Source organism: Metopolophium dirhodum, chromosome 8 (genome assembly GCF_019925205.1).
Source record: "Metopolophium dirhodum isolate CAU chromosome 8, ASM1992520v1, whole genome shotgun sequence".
NCBI classification, from domain to species: Eukaryota; Metazoa; Arthropoda; class Insecta; order Hemiptera; family Aphididae; genus Metopolophium; species Metopolophium dirhodum.
This window is the reverse complement of record NC_083567.1, coordinates 11,147,620-11,171,859: the sequence shown is the minus strand read 5'-3', so window position 1 is coordinate 11,171,859 and position 24,240 is coordinate 11,147,620. Positions and strand designations below refer to the sequence as shown.

Genomic DNA, 24,240 nt, shown 5'->3' with positions numbered 1-24,240 from the left:
TATTGGCGTCGTTTCATACCATCATAATGCCTGGATTAATTTTAATGCTTAGCATTTTATTGTGGTATTGGATTTACTTGATATTATAAATACCTACCCGGGTTTAAAGTTTTCAGGGTTTTGGCGATTATTTTAAAATGAATGACGCGTAGGTTTCCCAGTTTTAAACTTTCGTTTGCAATACCGATTTTCCGGGCAAAAGGGTACCATTTTGTCGTTGACGAAAAAAATAAACAAACTCTATATTTTTATCTATAAAAACATTTTTCGAGTACATGTCTTTGAATACATTGAAAACAGAAAGACAAATGGATAGAAAAAAATCGAATCCTCTCTTTTCTCCGGAGCACATCATTTTTTATCGTACTTTTGACGGCGTTTTGAATAGGCAATTTTGTTGCATAAAAGTGCCTTAAAAGAGAAATATGCAACCCCAAAGTGTCGAGATGCATACGAATATACGGATATACATCAGAACACTTACCACCGATAATTGTCATGCAACAAAATAATATTATTTATTATTTTCACAGTAGTTGTAACTTTGTAAGCTGCAGCTTCTGAGGTCACCGCGTCAAACACAATATTGGAAAACGAGTTTATTGAATTACGAGTAATTTTTAAGCACATTTTAGTGTAAAAAATGTTTTTGTACACGACGTACCTATACTGCTATTGTTATTTTTTCAGAATGTGTAATAAGACATTCATTGTATATTGATAAAAAAATAAAATAAATTTGTATATGTTTAATAGTATTATAATACTTACGTCAGTGCATTATAATAATATGAGATGTGAAAATAAAGAAAATTGTTATGGTTTCGAGCTAAATAATAATAATATATTTTTCGCTTACCATATTATACCTATATAGGTAGTGCAATCTGTGTTATTCTTCGGTTCATCGAAGGATGGCAAATATTTTTTTTTTCTTAAATTTCCTTGATTTTGAATATAATAATAATATATTCGTATACATTTTATTCATTTTACTACTGCAACTAAAGTTCAGACAGATCAAATCGTTGCGGTTTGAGTGGATTTACAGAGAACATCGATTCGATTTCTGATAAATTTCCGAGAATAATAACAAATACCTACGATATGCGTCTCCAACATTCGACATCACAGAGTTCAGTACCAACGAATTGATTACATAATAATATAATATTGTAATAAATTATTATGGTTTCTGCATTTATAGCCTGACTTTAATAACTGTCTTAGCATTTTATATCTCAAAGTCAATCGACCGAGTATTACGAGTCTGAAATTTAATAATTTCTCAGACTGTTCGAGCCTGACGTGTAAATATTACATAAATATTATATAATATTATATTATATACTATTTATAAACAATGTATAATAATATTATGTCCTCTAATTATGAAATATAAATCTAATACAATAGGTATTGTTTTAACAAAATTGATACGCAAAATGTGAGTATGTGACCCAATTAAGATTTAACATTCGTAATTTCAAAAATATTTAATTTTGTTAAAAACATTATATTTAAATAAATATCATTGCAAAATAGCATTTTTAGAATTTTTTTTATTTTTAAGTTTTTATTTTTATGATTGACAACGTCATTCACTTATAAATTTTAAGTTCAGATATCAAAGTAGAACACATTTTTAGAGTATTTATATCAAAACAAATCAAATTTTGAAAGATTAGTGATTTAGGTGTTTTAAGTTAAGATAAACAGAATAGAGCGGCACAGTGGTACCCTGAACAATTGTGGTCCACAACTCCGCTCATATTGACTTCAAATATTTATAACTAATTAACGCAAAACCTACATAAATTATGTAATAAAAATTTTTTTCGAAAATGTCTAAATAATGATTGTAGGATGAAGACATATTATAAATAAAGGATCATCTTATACATATAATAATATATTATTTTTTTTTTATTATTACTGATCTTGAGCCCGGCAGCTGAGACCATTAGCTATTTTTTAGTTTTTACTGTAGGTTATTAAGTCGGTAGGGGGAGGAACACGTATGTGTTTAGTTTGGCAGAATTTTTGATTGGACACCCATGCCCAGGTGGGGGATGGCGACACTTGTTCTCCGGACACCATGACTTGTCCGAAGAAAAATGCCGCCCATGGCCTAGGAATCGAACTCGGGTCGACTGCGTCGCAGCCGACGCCTTAGTCCGCTCGGCCACTCCGTCCCAATATATTATTTTACATAAGTTATTAAATAAATATTGTATAAGACATAGGTACTTAATTATAATTTATTATTATTTTCATACGTTTTATATTTGGAAATTTGGTCACTGAAACTACCGATTTAATTGTAAATGTTTTAATTAAATTTATATAAACTATGAATATTTCATTAGGAAAATATAAAACTGAAACTCATATAATCATATTATGTATAGAAAATAAAATTAATTAATTAAATACGATAATTGTATTATTATTATAATATAAACATAGCCCTCATCAATGTTATTTAATAAAGTTTTCCAATTTACTACTTATGTGTAATAAATTATACTAATAGGGTACAATTAACATTAAATCGGATTAAAATCATGCTAAAATTAACTATGAAAACATATGGACTTAAATGGATAATTTTTCTTATCCGATTATGGCTTCAAAAAGTATATTTTCGATCTAATATAATATTGTGGTAAATATAATTAAAAACAATTCAGTTAATTTCATTTTGTATTTAACTCCACATGTATGTAACTTTTTATAACAAACGTGAACAAATTACTGCGAGTAAAATCAATTTACATCTTCTGCATTTTGATTCAGACGTTTATTTAATCATCTGATTAACAATATGTGTATATATATAAATTATAATTCTATATTAGCTGTCGTATTCAGCTAAAATCTTATTAAGTTAAAACCATTTGTCAGTTAATATAAATAAAAAATATTATGGAATAGAATCGTTTAGGGCGCCATAGAGGACTGACACAGTAGTCATTTGGACGTTCAAAAACTATATATTTGTGCTCTAAAAGAAACATTATTTTTCACTATATATGAAAGCATTATTGTCAATTTTCTAATGCTGTGTACCGGCACAATACTACACACCCCATAGAATCCCAATCCAAATATAATACAGTATGTGACTTCTGACTGTACGTACCAAAATATATAAACATTGGTTCTTGTTTGCTATTAAAATATAACTATAGAAAGTAATTTAAAAAAAAAACGATGAACACAGAAATATTTAAGTAGTGATGAAAAATATATTTGATTTTGTTTATTTTACCAAAAGGGCTCATAGATAATCGGTATAGCTGAGTTGACAAACAATTAGGAAGTAAAACAGAATCCTGGGAAGCTGCTCTGCAGTAAATGAATTTGTGTGTACCTCGTAAATGAATTAGCCACCGCATGGATCTGTACAATTTTAATTCAACGATCAGTCGTTACATACAAAAAAAAACGGTTTCGGCAGAGACCATGTGACAATCTCAATTTCTCAGAAAATTTTTTAATTTATTTAAATCCTTTTTTTTTTTTGTAGGTTTAACCGCATATTATGATGTTACATAACAAATAACAATAGTATTATACTATTTTTAAGTCAATACCTAGTATCATTAAAATTTTAATCAAATGCATCATCTAAAAATAATTTTATCATTGTATTTTTGATATTTTTATATCGTTATAAGAATCTTGTTCTGAAAACACTTTTTATAAATGCTAAAATAATTTTGAAAGTGGTTTCTGGTAGAAAATTAGATCTAACTAAAGGGGGTCAAAAGTAATAAGCTAATGTCCATGTTCTTCAATATCACTGTAAGATACAATAAAAAAAAATTAGGGAAAAACTGATATATTTTAATATTTCCTATTGTTTGATAAAAATCGATTTTATATGTTTGAAGTAATAAAAAAATAAACTCCTAACTTTCAATGTTTGAATTTTTCAACAAATATTTATATTAGTTTATACTAGCATTTTCTAGACATGAAGTAGTTTTTCAACATTTTACGTATTGTAGGTAGTGTCGTTTAATATAGAAATTTGAAATTCTTGACATTTTTTAGGTTTTTTTTTTTTTAAATTAAGTACTTATGATAAAGTTTTGGTTTCTGAATAAAATAGCTTAAACATTGAGTACACATTTCTTCGTAAGTTGATTTTACCTTAATTAGATAATATTGAAAATCTAAATTTACAAATTATTTTTTTTAGTTTAAAATGCATACGATTCGTGTCTACAAAAACGTGAATACTCCTAATTATAAATTCATCAATATTGCGTACAAAATATAAATATACAATCCATTGTTATTCGCCATATTCATTTCATATTACCCAATTAATGCAGGCAGTAGTATTGTATAATTTTTAAAGACATTATATTATAGAAACGTGAGTACACATTCCCCCGAACGTTTTGATTAAATTAAAACGGCCAACCTCGGTCGTGTATGCAGTAAGGTGCACAAAATCATTATATCTAAATTAAGCTATCAAGTTTGTATAATAGTGTTATTCACTAGTAAATGTTATGCACAAATAAAAATAATCTATCGAGCTGCTAATACATAACATTTTAAAAACGTAATAAAAGCCACAATTAAAAAATTGTGATTTTAAAAGTTGAAAGTTTTAAAGAAAATTAAAAAAAAAAAAACTATGCTAGTCAGAGTGTAAGATCGTATTAAAACACGATTTAATGCTGCGAAAGGAAAATTAAAAGGCAAATGTCAAGTAAATACGAACGCCACTTCCTATTTATTATACCTACATTTCAAACCGTATTCTTCTAGTCCGGTGAATTATTTCGGACAATTAGTTTTTGCCATCGCACTTTACGTGTACATACAGTCGAAACGGGTCTCCTTTCAAATAAATTGCGGTAGCTGAAAATATTATGTGCATCCCACTGTTTTGTTGCATCCGCGCAAGATAAAATATAGACACAAAACTATTATAATACGACCCTATACCTACATCAAAGCGTTTCATTTTCATGAAAATTATCATGCCTTGAGTGAAATATGTGTAGACATCGTATCTCGCAAGTAGGTAGGTTTTTTTTCTTTTCTTTTCTTTTTTTTTTTTTATTGATCTTAAGCCCGGCGACTATGGCCATTAGCTGATTGTGGGGTTTTTACGATTGTAAGTAGTAGTAGGGTTTGGAACGGTAGGGTTTTTTAGATAGGTTTTTAGGTAGGTTTTGTTGGTTTATCAACAGACTAATTGTTTCTACACAAGAAAACAAAACTGTATAATATTATACTATCAAGCATATGGCCAATGATACCCAACTCGATAATAATATGTAAGTTGGTTGTTGGTATGATAATGGTTGACACGTCTTATCTCTCACTATAATATTATTATATAGTAACACAGTGTCATGCGGACATAATATTATAATAATATTATCTTTATGATAAATGTTTATGCGACCGTTTTGGCGAACTAAACGCGTATCGATAAAACCTATGTGTAATGTAGAAGTCTAATTTAAGTCCAGATGATCCAGTGAAGTATATTCCAATAGGACAATGGAAATTCGCGGTCGACAATAAGACGTTATATAATTAAAAAATGCCTATTGTGCAACATTGAAAGTGACGAGTGCTGCGACTCTGTGCTGCAGCAGTTTTAGGTACCGTCTGCACAATTTGTCGAAACGCTCCTTATTTTGATTTTATTATTATCAACCCGTGTACGAACAGTATTTCGGGTTTGTTAAGTGCATAATATTATCATATTATGTTATCGTATTCGTGAGGTTGTAAATTATTACATGGCGTTCACGCTCGGATCGGTGTTCTTAGAGAACTGACGGATAAAATATTGTAAACCGTAAATGTATGATAATAATAATAATAATATAATACAGTAGGTATATATAATATACAATAAGCTGCACTTGGCACACGAGTACACGACGTCTTAATGTACTCAAATCGTATGGCTGACACGTGATGCTGAAATATACACACAGGTATCTCGTAAGGTAATATCACACTGTTATATTATGTATAATAATAATTTATAAGTGACTCGCGCGTCGTAAGTACCCGCGTTGAAGAGATCCGGCGCCCGCGCATTTTTTGTAATTATTATTCGTTTAAGCGCCAATGCTTTACTTGCTTAATCATCTTAAACCTATTTATTAATAAAAAATTATTGTTGCCCATTTAATCTAGATTTCAACAGTCATGTTGCCGATAACTTCTTTATATTTTGAATTTCCTTACATTACTTATTTTATTTCAATTTATTGTATTCACAAATCAAGTTATAAGTTATTATATATATTGCGTCCCCCGGTTTATATTCGAGTACACTTAAACAGTGGAAGTACCATAATACTCACTTATAACCGGTAAAAAGGCATTAGAATTTATTTTCTACTTTTTAGTTCATAAAGAAGTTAAATAAAAACATTTTTTTAGTTATTTTAAAACCAAATTTTAGATTTTGAGCAAATCGATGAATGTATTGATTTTACAATGATATGTGTTTATTTTTATTTTTATTTTTTTTTTGTGTCTGGCATCACCTTTTAGGACAGTAAAAGTGCATAGGCACAGTTTTTTTTTATAAGCATTTAAAGTTTAAATTTTGACAAAATTTATCAAATTTAAAATTTAATAATTATTTTGTGGTTAAAAATGTATAAAATGTTCAACTTTTATAGCTAAGGATTGAAAATTTAAAACAAGGCTCCACGTAAATAGGTTATATATAAATTACTTTATTGACAATAATACCATCAAATATATTTGGTAATATCATAGGCTGACTGACCGTTTTCGCTAAGAATCGTTTTTCTTATACAATGATATTATATCATTGAATTCAAATGTAACACCAACCACGACAGTGACCCACTTGTAACCTACTGTACAGCAGAGCGACATCCACTTACCCACCTTTTTTAATTTTAAAACATCATAATTATTTATTAACCGAAGCGTCATACGCTATTGGATTTTCTCTGGTACGTATTTTAGATACACGTAGATTTCATTACGATTACTAGTCTTAGCTCGGGATGGTTGTTGTCGTTCTCGGTCATTTGTTTTCATAAATATAATTGAAAACAATTCAATTATTTTCGTTTTATATTTACAACCCCACGTTTTTATTAGTTTCTATAATAACTACGGTTTTTATGAACAATATTCGGTCACACGATTCCGATAACGATTTTCGTTCGAGTTAAATTTGAAATAAATAAGTGACAGTTATTCTATGAGATTAGTTAGTATTATAGGTTATCATAAAACCATTGATTATAAGTTGATTTGGAAAATTTAACTGACCGGAGATTAAATTGAACGTGAATTATCCGTGCCTTAGCCCTTAGGTATACCAAACGTGTATTGTGATAATGTACGATACACCAAATACGGTAGACTAAAATAATATTTTAAATACATAAAAACCATTGACAAAAACGCACAGACACCGTAAATTCACCGATTTTGTTTTTTGGTGAAACCCGTTTGTATAATCGATGCAACGAAACATTACTATGTAAGTATGTAACAATAGTCTATTTAGTCCATATACAAGATGATTCACTATGCATGTTCGTCCCTACTTTTTTTCCTTAATAATTTATCCTAATTTTTATTTTTGGAATTTTTAAATATAATATATTTTAAAGACCATAAAATTTACAAATTCTTGACATTTTTTTGCACTGTTTAAGAAACGTCCGGTGGCGATACAAACTATGATTTTTAAAATGAAAACTTCCATTTTTTTACTGTAGATCATTTAGTAGATATTTTTTTTAACTGTTTACGTACCTAGTTCAAGATTTGAACCAGTAGATTTTCAGCAGTTATTAAATTGCTTATACTAAGGATAATAGTCCTTAAAAAAGGTTTTACAAAAATATTAACAGATTTAATACCTATAAGTTCTATTATTTATTCTACATTGATCATTTTTACTAACAATAAATGTCGATACATTAATATTAAAATTACAAACAATTTCAAAATCACTATAGTTCTTTTATCTTTCGAATTCATTACCATGGGCTTTGGTATTATCCTTATAGTGCACAGAGTTAAATGACTCAAAAACTACTCGTTCATATTTTGTTTTCGATATATTATAATATTCAGAAAAATTAATTGCTTAATAATTACATACATATTTCTACAGTATAAAAGGGGGGTTCTCATTTGAAAGTCAAAAGTTTTCATACCCACAGGCCACAAGCCACAGAACACTCTTTTAGTAGTACAATAAATCTCAAAAATTTGAAAATATGGTATAAGTATATTAAGTATATTTAAAAATTTTAAAAATTAGATTTTTTATAACTGCATTATTGAATAAAAACGGGTGCGCATGTTTGGCGAATAAACCTGTAAATAAAAATGAATGTTTGTCTGTTTCTTTGTTCTCTATAGACTCAGAAACTATTGGACCATTTTCAATAAAAGTAATATCAATAGATTCCTAGAAACCCTGGGAGTACTTATACTTTATATTTTCCAACCCCTATTTATTGCTATAAGGTGGCTCACACACAAATTTTCTTTCGGCTCACTCATGTCGAGTATTTTTTTTTGTTTATTCGAATGCGTGTTCCTTTGGTTACAGATAATAAAATAGTTATTTTATAAATTTTTACAATTGAGTAATAGCTATATTGTATTATATTAGAGGCAAAGAGTATAGTTAAGGTTTATATACTAAAAAAAAAAGTACACGACTGATCTGAACAGTTAAAAAAATTAAAAATTGAGAATATTAATTTAAGAGAAACAAAACGGAAACTATGGATCGATTAGTTACCATAAATACTTGGGAAATACATGGTAGGTATACCATTATTCGGGTTATATCTAAAATCTGACGGATATGTAAATTTACAGATTTCGACCAATTGGTAACAGATTTTGCACACTTATTATTTTGGATCACGAACGGGAGTCGTATAGTATAGAGAATAGAAGCCTGCACGGGGAACAGCTATTATATTTAAAAGGCAAAGGGCGTAGGGCTGATAGAATCAAAAAAACTAGACCTATTTGGACGATTTGAGGGAGGTTTAGATAATAGATCTAACCAGTTATTTTAGGGTGGCTTACCCGCCATGAATAATATTAAAATCATACCCACATCGTATTCGTTTATTTTTGCTTGCAATCACGGTTCACGTAAGCAAAAAAAGTTACTTGTTCATATCCGCCGCATGTGGATTTCCATTCGGATTCATCTATCCCCGGTCACTACCGAGTAATGAAGTATAAATATATTATAATAATGTGATAGAATTATCTAACGGAAAATATTTAATCACGGATCAAAGGGGAATAAAAATATAAAATTAAAGTGGACATGTGCAATGAATGATTTTCCCGTTACACATTATTGTCATAATATTCATTAAATTGTCATAATTTTTTTTGGAATTTATAGATAATACAATTATTTTGAAAATGAACAGTTAGATATTTGGACCTCTCTCGAACGGATGGCAATGATAGGGGTTCATCTAAGTATATTAATTAAAATGTCGTCCGTTAATGGTATAATGTAATTGTATAATAAGTGTGTTTAAATCACAAATCAAAACTCCGTAGATGGATATGTAATGTTAATGGCATTTGAATTGCATTTTGATTTTTCTTGTTATTTTGTAACTATTATCTGTGATACGAATAGAAAGTCATGAACGTTCGCTTGTGCTCTACGCCAGTGGTAGGATTTATTCGGTTTAGAAAATAGTTTTTACGTGACAAGAAAACGGATTAGCAACAGCTTTTCAGCGTATTAATAAAACTGTGTAAGCTTTCAATCTTTTTGCATGAAAATTTCACTCACCGTGATTTAATTTCATTGTATATGACGGGTTTTAGGCCGTGTTGTTAGTAAACGTTGTCAAACAATTTAATATTTTATAGTTATTATCTCACTAATTACCGTTTTGTCAAAATTGGCGGCACAAATGTTTCGGTCGAGCAAATAATGATATAATTTTTTTTTTAAAATACAGATGAGAAAATAAATACAGACGCAAATATAACATTATTCTAACTTGAGGTCCTGAACAATCCTCGTTACGTCATGTAATTTCATACAATCAAAGTCCATAATATATAATATACATATTCCTATATTATATGGGTATCCAATATATTTACTGTCGTCACACGTTGTAATCTATTCTGACAATACATTTTGGAAAAACCGATGAAAACAAACATAATTATAGTTATATTCATTCATACTTACGGTTGTATGTTTTGTACGAATCGATCTTGGTCAAACGACGGTAGTATAATGGACATTATAACTACGACGTTGGTTTTTGCTCATTGAACTGTATTTTCGAAGGAAATTCTTAGCGCTCTGTCTTAAGTCAGTGATCGGATTATGCATACGCTATATATACCTAATTCTGTATAGGTACCTACTTGGCTACTTAATAGTTACCTACGCCATTTCGAGAAGTTATCGAGGAACGTATTTCAACAATTCGCTCCCGACCGTGAACCGTGGACAATGAATATAATATGTAGAGCTGACAAAGAAGATATCGCGTTACCTACTGTGTTCGTTTATGCCGATAATAATAATATTATTATAGTTCCGTTAAACTTCAAGTCTCTGCGTTGGTTTCGCAACGAAACCCGAATTATAACGTATAGTGTGGTTTACCGACTGCCGCACATTCTAACAATGCGGAAATTATGTAACTTACTATATTATTATTATTATAACAATATCGCTAGTACCTAGGTATTAAAATTTTTATTAAATATTCCTCAGACACCGGTTCCTTTGACGATGGCTCATGACGTTGACGATATGACCCGAAAGTTATACGTGTTTTATTTAAACCGTGTAAGTATTTTACCGCAAATTATCGTACCGGGTACTGAGTAGTAGACGCTTGCACTGTCTATAATAATATGAAATAAAATAATATATGAAAACGATTTCTACTAATTGAATAACATTTGAAAAAAAAATTATTCGTTCCTGGATGATATTTAAAGCATAATATGCTATAAACTATTATTTTACGGGCGCATCATAAACATATTCGTGTAAGCACAAATCATCAACAACAAACCAAAATGCGTTATCTCAATAAATCAAATTGTTCAAGAGAGAAAGTTTAAACTTCAAACTGTTTTATCGTCTTCATTCAAAATGAACGATTTTTAATCATCACCGAATATAAATACTAACAAAGTTTTGCGTTAAGCCTTGTAATTATTTAGGTTTGTTCTAAGCAAGACTTAACGTTGAAAGAAAAACAAAAGTGTCAACGATTTCTGTTAAGGACCAAAAAGTTCTGCAGATAGAACCTTTTGGCTGTGATAACATTTTTTTAATAGGTATAATATTTATTTTTAGAGCTTTATTTTTTGAATTAAATGTAGGTATTTATTATGTTTCTCGGGAACGAAAATTCAAAAACGAAAAATAATGTGACGTGTAGTTAAAACCAACATCATAATCATAATAATATTATGGTACTATTATTTATAATTTTTTTAATTTTGTCGATGAATGTGTGTAATAATTAGGTAATAATATTGTATTATCACGTTATCAACGATTATGATAGTATAGTAGTTTCTTCGGTTATCGTCACTTTATTTTATCATGTTGAAAGGCCCTATAATTGGTTTCAATAATTTAGCTAAATATACTGAAAGGATCTATTTAGGTCAAAAATAAATAGTAAATTGATAAACACTAAATATTTACTACCCTATATATTTCGAACTGTTTAGTAAGTTCTTGATAGGTATGACTCTTTACGGTGTGCCTAAATTATTATTTATGAGTATGAATAATAAAATATTGATAACTTAACCTATTATAATGATGTGAACAGAATTTTTGTTGCTGGTCCCGCCTAACCAAATCCTATACCTACAAAGACTGACAGTATTTTCGAAATTCAATCACCTATTTCCAACACATGCCATCAACGCGATAATGTGGGAGACAAAACGTGTGCAAATTGTATTAAAATATTATATTATCTGCCTTCATTGTATCTTAATATTTACCTAGTTTAAGATCACACTTGTGACGTGTTATAATAATAATAATAAGCACTATATATGTGTTTTTTTTAACACGGAGTATGGCGGGAGTGCTTTAGTTGAGATATCACTAATTTTTTGTTGATCATGGTTTTACAATGATCTTTTGATATTTTTATTTTTTTGCTGTATTAGTAATTTTAGAAATTAGTATTATTATAATTTTTTTTTTGTTTTTTAGTTGCTATAGGTGTCGGATAGCAGTGGTGTATTTAGGTTTTTGTCATGAGGGGGGGGATATGATTTTATCCAGTAGCCCCGCTTTTAAAGCTAGATGTCTTAGCCCTTAAGTTAAGACTCCGAAAAATTTTGCATATTATATACATGCTATGGGGGAGGATTGATCCTCTTGATCCCTCCCCGGAAATACGCCACTGTCGGATAGTAATGTGAGACGCGAGGAATATTATCTAATAAAATGTTGAAAATACGCTACAAAAATGTATGGTTAAATTGGCTATAACTATGTTTATATCATTCAAAATGATTTGAAAACTACACCATGCACTTCTACATTCAATTTTCAATTAGATTATTGTATTTTCAAACTTCATTATTTAACTACAAAATATTGTCCATGTTTTCTCAAGAAATTTGTTCGTGAATCGTGTTGCTTCCTGTAATAAATTATGGTCATACAGTTTTCGCGAATATTTTTCCTATATGTGTGTTTTAAGGCGCACTTTTCTTTCTATACTCAGAGTGACACTGCTGTTTCGTTTGATTTGCTATTAATTAGCATTAAAATAATCGACTTTTGTATTAATGTAATAATAGAGTCATTGGACAATAATATGTCACATAATATAGATTTTACTTTTAATATTTTATTATTCAATCATGTTGATAGCTTTATTTTTATAAGGAAATTGAACAGTAAAAGTTATGAAAAAAGCTATTGAAAAATCAATATTTAAATATGTATAAACACATCACTTACGTAGGTTTGGAGCAACAAGGTTCTTTAATACGAAGGAAATTATTTCCTCAATTTTATAATAATAACACCTAAATATTTACTTATTGCAAAAACGATCGATGCTGAAATATAACGAGATAACAACATCCGATTTCTGGTTATTTCGATCCTGTATGCCATAATAGCATAATATTCTGAACACACGGCGTGTTGCATAGGCAAATAAATAACTCATTATTTGAAATATAATCAAATTGTTTTGTCATGATAAACAATCACATAAACGCGTTGCAGACGCTACATAATATTATTATTAAACGTATTTTAACGGATGTAATACAAAACGAGGCATATAACATTATGAGATAAATTTTATTTCAAATTAATATCATATTATTGTCTCTAGAACAAAACTACAACAACTTAAAATGTATGAATTTTGAGTTATGACTACTTTCGAATGATGACAAAATAACCCCGTAATTTTAGCCACTAAAAAGAGGTGTAAGTATTGAATTAATTAAATTTAAGCTAATTTACACACCAAGAGAGTCATATTATATTTACTTTATGGCAGTATACTTGTTTTTATTCATCAAAATAATCAATGAAGTAAAAATTCAAGATTGCCTAATTTCGATTTTTGGCGTTATTTTAAAATAAACAAAAAACAATCATCGTGTGATATTATGTTGAGTGCAAAACCACAATATTAAGAGTTCTGGCGGTAATGCATTTTATGATTTGTGATATTGCAGCCATAATATGAAATTCAATACTGCCATATTATTATAGTATGTGGCTGTTTTAAAATCAATTTCTGTATGCAATTCAACCATATCTCAAGAAATATGACAGTCTTGCATTTACTTAAAAATTTTAAAAGGCCACAAGTTGAACATTTTGGGTTTAAAAAAGTATTTCATAATATTTGAAAAAGGCATAATATTATAAAGTATTTTTGCAAATACATAAGTTTTTAGTTTCAAATGCATAGGTATAGAACCCTTTAAAATATCTGAGCTCAAACTTCAAATCGTTTTTTCATAAACTATACATTTGAGTCTTGTTCTAAAGGTTCCAGAGGTACATATTATAGTATTTTATTATTTTTATTGAGTGATTCAAAATTTTGTGTTAAGCGTCTTAAATGCAATACATTTTATTTTTAGTTGCGTACTAAATCGGTCAGAAGTGTTAAGAGATCTGAAATCAAATATTATTACGTACGGTGTTAATATTAATTGATTTTGAGTTGTATCTGAGCGGTCACAGTGACTTGTGTGAAAATTTAATAAATTTTTGATTGAGTGTATACGATTGAAACTAGTTGCAAACTTGTATGACTTGAGTACGCGCGTTTCCATATTATTCCTATTCAAATAAGTTAAAATGATTTGTTCTCAAAGTCCCCATCGATTTTTATCCAAAAGTATAAGAATTTGTCTACTACCTACATATAATAATTTACTTGACATTTTGCTATGAGCTCAGAATAAATTGTTTTATTGTTATGCATTGTTGTTACTAGACATAAAATATTTTTTACTTATTTTTTTTCTTTTAAATATCATAGTTGTAGTCGAATAGTCATTGTAGACGTACCTGTGACGTAAGAATATATCATATTCCTTTGTATTTATTTTCTCTCTCGGTTAAGTTAGGATAGGTTATATGAGCATTTAATATATAAAAGATCGTGAAAAAAATCGTTTGATACTTTAAGAAATAACAAAAAAAAATGTAATTTCTCGTGGATTGTGGTATTATTTGTATCAAATATCATGTCAAGACGCTGTAGTCTATATTACACGTCTTTTGTAAGAAAATAAACCAATAAGTCGGTTAGGTTATTGTTTGACATAACGCGTAGCTACTGATCAATTTATAACACAATATTATTATTCCATTGGTTGCGATAAAAACGAAAATCAAGTATAATACTTTATTTTAAAAATTTAAAAAAAATCATTGTTGTGTGTCAATCTCTGGTCCCTAACACGGACATCATCCAAGAATTATCAGTTTTAAATCTTCTAATCAAATACCCTAACAATTGAGAGCCAGAAAAAAACTATATTCAGGAACAATATCAGAAAATTGATCTGCAACAGAACTGATTTCGTGAAAAAAAATACTGTGAATATTTTAGAATCAACCAAAAGCAAAATATTTATAGTATGATTATTAATGAAAAATGGAATGTAAATATTTTAAATTGATGAAATACTTAATTGGAAATAATATAAGGACATTTAAAAAGCAAAAATCACAAAAACAAATGTTTGGGGGGGGGGATATCCTTCGACACACAACAACACCTCATTTACCCGCCAAGTGATGGTAACCGTCGCCGTGACCGCGGTTGACATCGAACCACAGGCCAAAGAATAATTATTAACCGTATATTAACGTATTAACCGGCGGCGGTGTTGTCCGCACCGCTTGTGTTGCAGGTGAGGAGGGCCAACCGAGAGAGGCAGCGGCTGTCGCGGCTGCAGAAGAAGGAGATCGGGCTGGCCACCATGCTGCTGTGCGTGGTGGTCGTGTTCCTGCTGTGCAACGTGTGGGCGCTCATATCGAACGTGGTGGAAGCGTTCTATGGCATCACCGTCGACCAGCTGGTCAAGGTCAGCAACCTGCTGGTGACGATCAACTCGTCCGTCAACTTCGTCATCTACGTGATATTCGGCGAGAAGTTCAAGCGGCTGTTCTTCAAGCTGTTCTTCCCACGGGGCGTGTGGATGTGCGGATGGCACTTCGCCACCGATGGCCGCGGAGGCCCGGGCGGCGGCGGCGGAGGTGGCCACGCGGCCATGGACGACAGCGAGGCCACGTGCAACGGGGCGACGGCTTTCGAGTGCAGGCAATTGGCCTCCGCGGCGGGCGGTTCCTCGTTGTCCGCGGACCACTTCAAGCGGTCCCACCGCGGCCGTCACCATCACCAACACCACCATCATCATCATCACCACCATCACCACAGCAACCGGGACGGCGATCGTCTGGACCACCAGCACGGGACGGCGGCTAACGACGGCGGATGTGGTAACGGTGGTAACGGTGCTTCCGACGACCGGGAACTCTGCTCGAAGACTCCAACCAACAGCGGTATGATTTGGGAACACTCGACCACTACCACCACGACCACCGTTAACGTACATCAGATCTGAGCGTTGTCGGATTCGAAATGTGTTTTCACTTTGTCATAGATGCTTCACAAAACGTGTGTGTGTTTTTTTATTTTTATTTCAACAAATATATCATGTTACCAACTAGATTAGGTCGGGTGATGAGTAAGAGAATGGTGGTGAGAAAGAGGAGGAAAGTCGGACGATTTGGTGGAAATTGAAGGGATGAAATATATCATATTAGACGTTGACGGTTGGACATTATTACTGTCCGATATCTTACAAAATTTTGTTTTTTTAAAACGTTCAAAATTCCATTAGGAAAAAAAATTGGTCGACTATAATAAATATTGTATAATCGGTGATCGGTTGTGCTATCGTCTTGATAATCGATAACACGAAATATTGGCCACGGGTGATTTGATATAATATTTCATGTGCATAGCCATTTTTTTTCACACAACTTCGTGGTTCACTGAACTTCATCTATTTGATCATGCCGCATTAAGATCATTATACGACAGCACCCAAGGGACGATCGCTCGCCATTGCGGTTACATGAGAGATAGCGCGTGGTACCTACATACATGCTACCAGCTACTACCGAGGCTGGGCAAATCATCTGATTTTTTTTTTAACTTGTTAAGTTGAGTTGATTAAAGTCAAGAATAACGTTTTTTTTTTAAATTATAAAAATTGCAAGTTAAATTAAAATTTAGTAATTTAGTGAAATCATTAAAATTATTTTATTTAAACCGAATATTTGCGATCAACTCCAAAGCACATATTAATTTGATGAAATTATACACACAATATCAAATATAAAATAAGTATAATAATAGTTATTTATAACATAAAAATACTCAACAGATAGGATGATACAATCTACTAACTACTAACATTGTTTATTTATTAATTAGACGAGTATTAACTGGGCTGGTTTATTTTTTTAGAGATCATGACACCAACGTCACTTAGCTAGTGTTTGGATTAGATAAGACGTTTTTTATCTAGATAAAGATAAAGTTAATGCAACTCTAAAATATCTAGATGGATATAAAAGATAACTTAACTCATATTTATCTATATAAAGATAAATTTAAAGATAAATACTTTTTTTATCTAGATAAGAATAAAGATGCAATTTTTTTTTAAATGGGTTTAAATTTAGGTATATTTTAGTTGGGCACTAGGAACATAATAATAATAATGGTATAAATAAAAATAATTACATTATTTAGAAACTATAAACTTGGTTTGCGAATCCGTATAAATATTTAAAATGTGTTTGTACAATTTCGCGATTTTTATCAATAAAAAATGTATCTAGATGAATTTATTTAGATTAGTATAAAAATTATCTAAGATGAACGTTTAGATACCTTGTAACTATTTAACTAGATAAGATAAAAGATGAACAAATAATTATCTAGATAAGTCCGAACACTGCTCTTAGCACATCAAACTGAGTTCTCTGATATTTGGTGTTATTGTCCAGACGTTTGAAATTAAAGTGCTTGGATGAGAATATATATATATAAAACTTTTCCGTGGAAATTTATAATAAGAAGTATTTATATCCATTAATTTGAAGTCCAGAAACACTTTATTCGAAAAATCGACATTCTACAATTTAGTATTCACAATACCAAATATAAATAACATTTACTTATAAAAAAAATATTATCGTTTTCTTTTTCACACATATATGTTTTTGGGTTGGATATATGAATTTGTCATTATAACCAATCTCTGTAACGCTTTGTTTATTTCAATAGAAATGCAAATCAACAATAATAAGTTACTATTCTAAAAATATTACCATGCTTCTAGATATTTTTCCTCTACCTACACTATAATTATACCCGAAAACATAATATAGTATATTATGATTCCTCAATTTTCTTGCAGAGGAAAAATATTTAGCTATTTTATCTTGGTAGGGGATTTTCGGACTGGCATTTTTCTTTGTGTCTATAAAAACAATAAATTGTACAAAACAAAATTAATTTCAAGTATAATAATATGGAGTTTAATTATTCGAAAACAATATTAAGTTAACGGGACTTTACAATCAATTAACTGATAAGTAACAAATTTTTACTCCAGTCCAACCTAATTCCTAACTAGGTAGTTAAGAGTAATATTTAACTTTAACTTTTTGTTGCCCAGCCTTGCATATTACGCGTCACAATCCGGAGATCGCACGTACGTGTGTAATATATAATATGGTTTTATATTTTTAATAAATGCTTGTGATGGTATCAGTTAAGTATGTAAAGGAGAATGATTCGTTGGTTCAACATCGAACGGCTGAATGCGAGCGCATATCATATCTCGTCTAAGGCACCTGCCACCTGTCAGATAAAATCATATCATCAGGAAAAGAACATCGTTCGGTATTTTTATAGCCACCGTTATTGTTATTAGTAAGCAACACGTGTCGCGTTCTTGTGGTTTTAATTGTGTGTACAACGGGAAAATGTACGACGTACGCACATAATTAAAATGTATTGAATAATAATCATTAAACTATAATTTGTTGCAATAATTTTTCCTCTTACAGATCAAAAAAATGTGGCAATTATATTTTTTTATTGTCTTGTGTACAAAATATGCGCCCACGGAGTGCATTCTGATGACGTCACTAGTTTTGTTTACATCCCGGATGACCTCACCGTTTCCACAATAATACAATATTATACTCTACGGCACAGCTGTGAAATCCGAATCCCGTGTTCGTATACCTAACTGAAAACAAATATTTTTTAATTTTTTTTTTCAAAGCGAAATCCCAAGACTTTTAGAAATTCGGAAGCGTTACCCGAGTCATACAATATATTATACTGAAACGCGGACAAACAGTTTCCGCATACCTATATAACACGTGGCGTATGTCAAAACGTCATTCGGGTTTTAATCTCATTTCCCGCCCGCAATCTGACCCCGAAACCAAATCGTACCGATGATACCTAACGTGGGTAGATATAGGACCGATGAAGTGGTTCCGTCTTTTCATATCCAAACTCAATATTGAAATCCCCCAAACACGTCAGCGAATTCATCTAATATTATAATGTACCATATTATATTATTATTATTATTATTAAGTCGTATTTACGTGCATGTATATGCCGATTTCCGTGTATATTATATAATATATTATACTATGTGTATATAATTTGATTTGTGTTTGTATATGTGTGTTCTTGTACCTACATTAAATTATATAATGACACAAGTATGGGTGGGTGGGTATACTGCGTTTTCAGATTCAATAGTACGTCACGACGTTAAGGTTGCAAATAAAATGACGTCCTGAGTTCCGTTAAACTTGTTTTTAATTCGATATTTACTTTGAATACCTATTATACTTGTACGAAACTCCTATATTGATGTTGTCGTAATATTATTTTTATTATTACTATCGTATGTTACGACGTATGTTATGAAAAAGCCTTGTTGTACGCGTAGTAATACAGAAAATACAAGCCATTGATAATATCATCCGAGTCAATGTAAACTGTACTGTATACAATATTTATTATTGATATTTTTCCTTTCATGTATGTCACTATGTATAATATAATTAATATGCTATTTTTAAATATTATGATAAAAAAAAAAAAAACTGTATACCATCATCATTTTTGTGTATTTCTTTTTATATGTAAAAAATCAAAAGTATATACAAAATACTTCTTTTTTTTTTAAATTTTAAATAACTTACTATCTACAATATTATGTAAAATATATGTATTTAATTCAATAACATTAAAATATATATACTTATGTTCACAAACATTTTGTTTTGAGATTTTTCTAATAATATTTGTAGCTATTTCATATATAAATATATACTATTAGTTTGAATTACATGGTAAATAAAGTTAGTAGCCAATTTATTTTGAGACTAAAGAAGAGGATTACCGGATAATAGCGTATAAGAAAAAAGATTGTGAAAAAATATAGAATTAAATTGATTGAAATTGATCAAAACAAAGATGACCATGTAGAAACTAGATGATAATGTGGACTTCAATCGATCAATCTACAAATCATGGGAAATCATGAAAAAAACTAAGTCGTGAAGGTTGTAAGAACAGTACAAATATAAATTTCCTGGTAAAATACGATTGTGCGCGGACCTATTGGTTTAGGATTGTGTGTGTTAAAATAAATACTACTGCAAGATTGTACAATGTTGCCAAATTTAATAAAACTAGAACATAAATTCTAATATTACTATATTATCGGTAATAATGAAATTTGTCATAATGGATTCAATAAAAGAAGTATGGTCTATTTTGTCAGGAAAAAAAAATTACGAGTTAATAATTTTAAATATCAATGTTAATTAACAAAATAAAAGACAACTTGATGAAATTGAGGTGTACTAGAAAAGTGTGTTCAGCTACTTAACTAGTTTAACTACTAAATTGGATAACACAATCTTATCAACAAATGGCAATCACGACCAACTAAATTAAACATTTATGGATTAAAAATTAAAAGTTTTTTAAAACATTCAGTTCTGTGCTTATACCATTACGCCTAATCTGAAAACATCGCAATTCTATTGTCCCGTAAGTGTATCAGAGACTGAATAATATCCATCAAACGTTTGTAGATTGTAAAGATTGGAATTCATTTAAGTTAATGTTTTGAACTTTGTATTAGACCCTGAAAGTTGAACGGCACAGGTCATCGAAGGACAAATCTGTTGTTTATGAATTGAATTAAGATTTTGCTTTATAGATACAGGTTTAAGAATAAAGACCTTTGTTTGCGAATTCTATAAGGCTCGAACTACATAAAAAAACATCATCTATACGGTTCTAACGCGCTTAGTATGGAAACCCTTGCTAGACATAAATAGATGCTAGGGTTAAAATTCTTAAACTACTTATAGATATCAAATCTGGTAAAGTTGATACTCCTCTAGTTTTATAACCTTCAGAGTCCCACAACGAATTTCAAAATCAAATACCCTTTTTTACATTCCTCATTGCAATTCCGATTGTTTAGCGAATGAACCAATCACCAGAGTAATGTCCTTTGCCAATGTTGACGAGTCCCTCCTGTGGTAATGTTGTGTCTATTTAATTTACGAGTATAATATCTTATAAATTATCATAACTTGTAATCAATTTAGAAATCTGTTTTTATTTTTCGTTCCAAAGAGCTAACTCGTAAAATACGTAAAGCAAATAAAATAAAATACACTGAATATATAAAACACTAACTATAATTCTAGATAAAAATCCATCCAAAAATGTTCATTGAGTCGTTTTGGATAATATATATATAATAAATTAAAAAGTATATTTTAAATAATATGTAACTTGTAATTTATTATTGGAGCATAAAACCATCACGGTTAAAACTGAAAACACACTGAATACATTCACCTTCATATTTACCGTCTTGTCACCTTAGTCGAAGCATACATACACACCCTATAGAGCTACGAAGATTAGGTAAGACTTAGAGGCTTATATTATATTTTAGATTAAACTATACGGTTGGCCACAGCCTAAAATGTTTTATTAGTTCTATGAATTTGTAATGGAAAATAGTTTGAATATAGCTATAATAATATTGAAATATAAATTACAAATTGTACAAAAAAAGTTTGTAATATCTACTTTATAGAATGTTATTGTTTGAGCTACGAAGAAAATTAGACAATTTTATTATATCTGTCTATATAATATTTGTATATGTATTTATAAATTAAAGTAAACTTGGTTGTGTCTTGTACACTTGGAAAGTACTGTACAAATTGACACAATATGATTCGGGAAGTGATTATTTATTCAACTCATATAGGATAAATTTGCTCAGACAGAAAGTTTGATTTGACTCACGAAAATTCAATATTTTATTTTATATAAATATATAATACCTAATAGAGTTGCACAGAAATACAATTTTTAAAAAATGGGAAAGTAGTTAACTGCTTTTCAAGTCCAGTGTATATTATCATAGGACAGGCACCGTAATGGATTTCGTGATAAATTTAAACTCAATTATAAATCGTTATGACATTATGTACGATGGAAAACGATTATGACCGAAGACTTCCGAACTTTGGTTACCTACCATACAATAATATTCTTAATACTGAAACCAAATAATCATATTTTTTTTTTTTAGTTTCTCCTTGTTGTTTTAAAAAGTACTGATAATTTTCTGTTTTTACCTCCAAAAAGTAACAACTAGATATACATTTGCTACAAGTAACCCGCATCAAAGTTGATGACTAAAGCATTATTTTTATACCAGAAAATGTGTCTTCTGACAAACAAAAAAAAAAAAAACAAAACAAACATAATTTTAAAATCAATACATTCATCGCTACGCTCAGAATCTAATATTGGTATGGACTAGCCGAGCCATCAAGCGTAGCTATGAGATTTTATTTAAATAAAATAATATATTATTTACTGTTTGTCATTCAAATGTACAACAAAAGGAAAGGCAATGCATTTACGTTTGTAGCCTATATAGACTCAAAAAATATTTGACCGGCTTTGACGAAAGTTCAGAGATTATTCTTAGAGATGTTAAATAAGTTTAGAGAGTAGTTTGAATCACATTTGAAAATAAACCAAGTGCTTGATCCAATCCGTCACAGATGAATTGCCCATCTCGGCCAAATTAGTTCACAAACCGAGGTAAACCGACGCCAATTTGACCGTAAACTGAGATACACCTATTATACAGCGCCATATTTTATATTTGTTCATTTTTTACCCGGGTGAAGTCGGGTCATGTACAGCTTAGAAAATATAATCTGTGTTTAGTGTTGATACTTCCAATCTAGATTAAGGTTTTAGTATTTCACATATTTATTTTCTAACAAAAAAAAAAACATAATACATCATTGTAAATAATCAAATCCCCTTTGTCATTTAATCGTTGAATGAACTCTAAAGAGAGAAATAATTTCAAAACTATTAATGTAATGACAAACAAACAAAAATATTGCCTGTACATTTGTTTTATTCATAAATTTCATTAGCTCTAACGCCAGAACTCTAAGAAACTTTAAATTTTTCTTTTCCTGTTTACAATTAATTTCTAGGTCTAGATTGATTATTTTTACCAATTAGTTTTTTTATTTTTATTCGTTTTCTACCTCCTTTTTAGGTATGATATTATATAAAATATGAACAAAATGACCCCCACTCATAAATAATTCTAATTTTATACAATCGTATATTTATTATTACATTTATTTTGAGTTGATAGTACCTAGATGGTATCTAAAAAAAAACTTTATATTTACCATGGTAAATATTATCCGCTCCACCTGCATAATATTAAACGAATAAGTTAAGATTTATGATAAGTAACCAGTTTTGAGATTGTAAGTTATCAATTATTTTCACTTCTTTTGTTTTTTTATAAATATACAGTAATATATTATATATAATATAATTTAAATATAATTATTATTAACCTCGTTGAATACTGAAAAACAACAACTATGACATCCCATGAGTTTAATTCATGCTTAATTATTGTCAAACCATAGTACCATACAATGATACAATGAATCTGAAAAAATTCACTCTCTTAAAAAATGTTCTGCAATATATTAAAATATAATAATATTTTAAATTTTCGTTATAAGACTTAAAATGTTTACAATCAGCTAAGTTAGTGTGTTGTGCGTTTCTTCAACACATAGTCAATGAATTATTTTACTTTTCAACACAATCATATATCAATAATTTCAACAATTGTTCAGCGAGTGATTTAACGTATAACAGTGAGGTAGGTATATATATATACCTATTATAGTATGTTTTCGACCCACAAGGGTCATAAAATACTGTCCGCAAACTTATAATCGTACGGCATACCTACGACCGAACGTAAATAACTAAATGCACATTTATCACGCACCTTGCAGACATTTTCTATTTTGGAGGAAAGTAAGAAAAAAACACTCTAAGTTTCGCGTGATTTCTTTTATTCGTATGAATTTCATTTTTATTCATAATTCGATATTTTTGTATACATTGTGTGACAATTTATTGTTAACGTGATTTATAACTATGTGCAGAACTATTGGCTGGATTTAAATAATTTCATACATTATAA

The 24,240-nt window shown here is 29.9% G+C and overlaps 1 protein-coding gene across 1 annotated transcript in view; it reads left to right on the top strand.

Moving 5' to 3' along the window:
• Positions 1 to 19,927, top strand: part of LOC132951060 (FMRFamide receptor) — a 141,453-nt gene extending 121,526 nt beyond the window's left edge. The window contains exon 4 of the mRNA XM_061022754.1: positions 15,454 to 19,927. Within this exon, the coding sequence (XP_060878737.1) occupies positions 15,454 to 16,167 (714 nt within the window). The 3' untranslated portion in view covers positions 16,168 to 19,927. The remainder of the gene's footprint in view (positions 1 to 15,453) is intronic.
• Positions 19,928 to 24,240: the final 4,313 nt, after the last annotated feature.